The sequence below is a fragment of the Perkinsus marinus genome, assembly GCF_000006405.1.
Source record: "Perkinsus marinus ATCC 50983 genomic scaffold scf_1104296951098, whole genome shotgun sequence".
In the NCBI taxonomy this organism is placed as follows: Eukaryota; Perkinsozoa; order Perkinsida; family Perkinsidae; genus Perkinsus; species Perkinsus marinus.
This window is the reverse complement of record NW_003209415.1, coordinates 1-3108: the sequence shown is the minus strand read 5'-3', so window position 1 is coordinate 3108 and position 3108 is coordinate 1. Positions and strand designations below refer to the sequence as shown.

Here is a 3108-nt window from a genome sequence, read left to right as displayed (position 1 = left end):
ACGATACAGATTATCTATCCGAATTGAGATCGCCCTTTCTCAGGATACAGTATCGGCTATAATGTCGGACAAGTCATCCGTTGTGAAGCCTCGAGGGTATCTCCCAGACCGAATTCATAGTAGAAGACAACACAGTGTGAGCAGCGTGAGTGGAGTGCCGAGTAAAGAAGACTTCCACGATGCGTAGCTTTATTATTTATTCTCACTTTCTGTAGCCATTTCAGCAGATTTGTTTGTTGTGTAATCGATCAATCGGGCGCGCGCTTTTTCCAATGCAGTTTTCCGTTTCTTTTTTCCCTCAACTGTCGTTATTGGGTAACTCCTATACTCAGCTTGGTTGTTTTGATGGCTCCGAAGAAGAAAGCTGTTCCTGTGCCCGCGCCGCTCACTCCTCCACCACCGGCATCTGCAGCGGGGATGTCAGAATCGCAGAATTCGGTGTCGCCGAATAGGAGAGGACGCAAGCCTGGAGGTGGGTATTTGAGGATTTTATGTTGATGATTTTGGACTTCGGTTTCAGAGAGGAGAAGGAAACGCAATGCTGAGACGTATAATACATATATTTTTCGAGTGCTGAAACAAGTAAGGAAATGCTGTTTGTGTGTTTGTGAGGAGTTTTCATCAGGTTCATCCTAATATGGGCATTTCTAAGAAGTCGATGATGATTATGAATTCATTTGTGAATGATACGTTTGAAAAGGTTGGATTTGTGCATTTTGGTGATTTTTGATGTCGCTTCTCCTCAGATTGTTTCGGAGGCGGCGAAGTTGTGTAAATATTCAACTAAAGGGACGCTCTCGAGCAGAGAAGTAAATCCTTTTTCTTGTGAGCTTGTTGTGGGAGTGTCATGTCAGATTCAGACCGCTATTCGTTTGGTCCTCCCAGGAGAGCTGGCAAAGCATGCCGTGAGCGAAGGCACGAAGTCTGTGACGAAATATACTAGCGCAAATGCATGAGAGTTTTCTGGTGTTTATGCGTGCTGAATATGGGATGAATGTTTTTTCTAATTTGATTTTTCCTCAAGTTTTTGTGTTGATATTGAGGGGAATCGAAAAGCGAACCTAAGGCGGTTCCCAGAAACGACTGAAACTGCTCGAGACGATGATAGAGTTGAAAGATACAAAACTTGCAGACTAGAACAAAGAAGAACCAAAAAAGCAAAAGCCCGGCTCATACTGCTCGTCCTCATACCACTCCTCGATGTTGAATGGGATAGAATCAGAAACGTAGCGCCGGGGATGAGACATCGTTTACAATAAGGAGAGAAGAACGCGATCAGAAAGGGGGTCAAGCATTGACGATGAAACTCGACTGGATCAGATCGGGTGTGTGGGAAGGAGGAGGAGACGATGGTGACTGTGTGGGGGGAAGTGTGTCATGGGTTGGTGTCTCGTAAAATGATGGGAAAATATGTGTTGAATTGTAGGGAAGGATTTGGGTGTGGAACTCCTATTGCTCGTCGAGGGTAGAAATGAGATTCCGTAGTCGTAATGGACGTGAACATCTCAGGTTAGGACGGGTGAGGATTTCTGCCGCAGGCGGACGGCGATCGCTATACTAGAAGGTCGGAGAAACGATCAAGGTGGCCTCATTATAGATGTTATGGAAGTATGAAGTCGTTCTCGTTGGAACTTCAATTGTCTGCAGGATGTTGGGTCGGGTTTCCTGTCAACGATTACGCCCATGGATGGTATTAGGATATATCACATCCGAATTACGACTTTCCCGAAGAGTGTTCCTGTTTGGTTGAACTAGTCGAGCTGGAAGCTGGAATAAAACAGCAGTCATGTTCACTCTCTCTGAGAGAGTCTCTCACTCGGTTACTATTGAATTCACAGACTCTATTCATTTCCATCATCATCACCTGTGTGTCGGTCTCACCTCCAACCCCTACCACGACAACACGGCTTAGCTACGCCTCGTCACGCCGAGGAATTTCGTCCAAAACGACATTTCTCTTCATCCCGAGGACCCCACCGAAAACATAACTCATACTACACTTCCAGAAACATCAGATTGACATCGTCCAATCAATATTTAATTTACCACCAACACCAAAATCGACATTCCAACCAGCCCGTCTGGCAGTAGGCTCCACAAGGAGCCTCGACGACGGGCATGCCCTATGCAGCGCTTCCCTCACTGAGCTCTGCATGTCGCTGACGATGCGGTTATCCGATGGCAGGCCTTCGACACCACACTTCACCGTTTTCCGTAGGAGGCGTTCAGGCCAATACAGCGGTCGGGAGAGGCAACAGTAACCCCACAGCTGGACTGTGAAAAGCTGGGCAGCGAGGGAGGCGGACAAAACCTCAATTTCAATCACCCTCTCGGCGACTCGGAAAAGTCTATCAATATCGTCAGTGGATAAGCTCAGCCTTCTGCTGGTCGCCGCAATCCCAACAAGGAGTGCTACTATGGCCGGGGGCTCAGGATGGCCTTTAAGACACAGACTGACAGCAGCCCTGAGGAGCTGTGAGGGTAGAGGGAGGTCCAAGACGGCCAGAGACCAGACACTCGCACATGCATTTCTAACAGAGGACTGGCCGGGGTCGTTCAGCACTGGGCTGACCGTTTCAAGGAAGCCCATGAGGTTATCGTCAAAGTACCGCAAGCTACCGAATGACCATAGAATGTTCGACACGAGACGATGAGGATCCTCCCCTGCGACCAGTGTCGCTGCATTGGAACGTAGGACAGCGGAGAGCTGCCCTAATGCCCCTCTGCTGGCCTCTGCTACACCACTGAGGGCTACGGCCAAGCCCCACACTATCATACCCAGCTCTTCTGGTCGGGGAGGTAGACCCTCTTGGGACCACCTAGAGACGCTCCGAGAAGCGACCCTTTGAATAGCCCTCCTCACACGTTGCCTCTCAATGTCGCTGAGTGCCCCTCGGTCCTCAGCAGCTTGCAAGAGCTTGGCCAGGCCCCAGACTGAGTTCGCCTGTGACTGTGTTGCCGCAATGTCGTTGTCGAGATGGCTCTCCGCTAGAGTCGAAAGGTGCAGTATGAGCCCCGGAGGGTGTAGGACTTCCATCACCCCGAGACCCCAGATGATATTGGACACGTTTTGCTCAGTGAATCTATCGACAGACCTTCGACACATCA

General features: G+C 49.3%; 2 protein-coding genes across 2 annotated transcripts; one reads left to right on the top strand and one right to left on the bottom strand.

Annotated features, from left to right (window-relative positions):
- Nucleotides 1-345: 345 nt before the first annotated feature.
- Nucleotides 346-956, top strand: Pmar_PMAR012289 (histone 2B variant 2, putative; the record flags this gene model as incomplete). Its single annotated transcript, XM_002777715.1, has 5 exons — nt 346-472; nt 521-582; nt 626-700; nt 747-809; nt 855-956. The coding sequence occupies 5 exons, from the start codon at nt 346-348 to the stop codon at nt 954-956; spliced, it is 429 nt and encodes a 142-aa protein (XP_002777761.1).
- Nucleotides 957-2011: 1055 nt separating this feature from the next.
- Pmar_PMAR012288 (hypothetical protein) lies at nt 2012-3037 on the bottom strand (the record flags this gene model as incomplete). The annotated part of the gene is made up of 1 exon (XM_002777714.1): nt 2012-3037. One exon carries the CDS (start codon nt 3035-3037, stop codon nt 2012-2014), a length of 1026 nt encoding a protein of 341 aa, XP_002777760.1.
- Nucleotides 3038-3108: the final 71 nt, after the last annotated feature.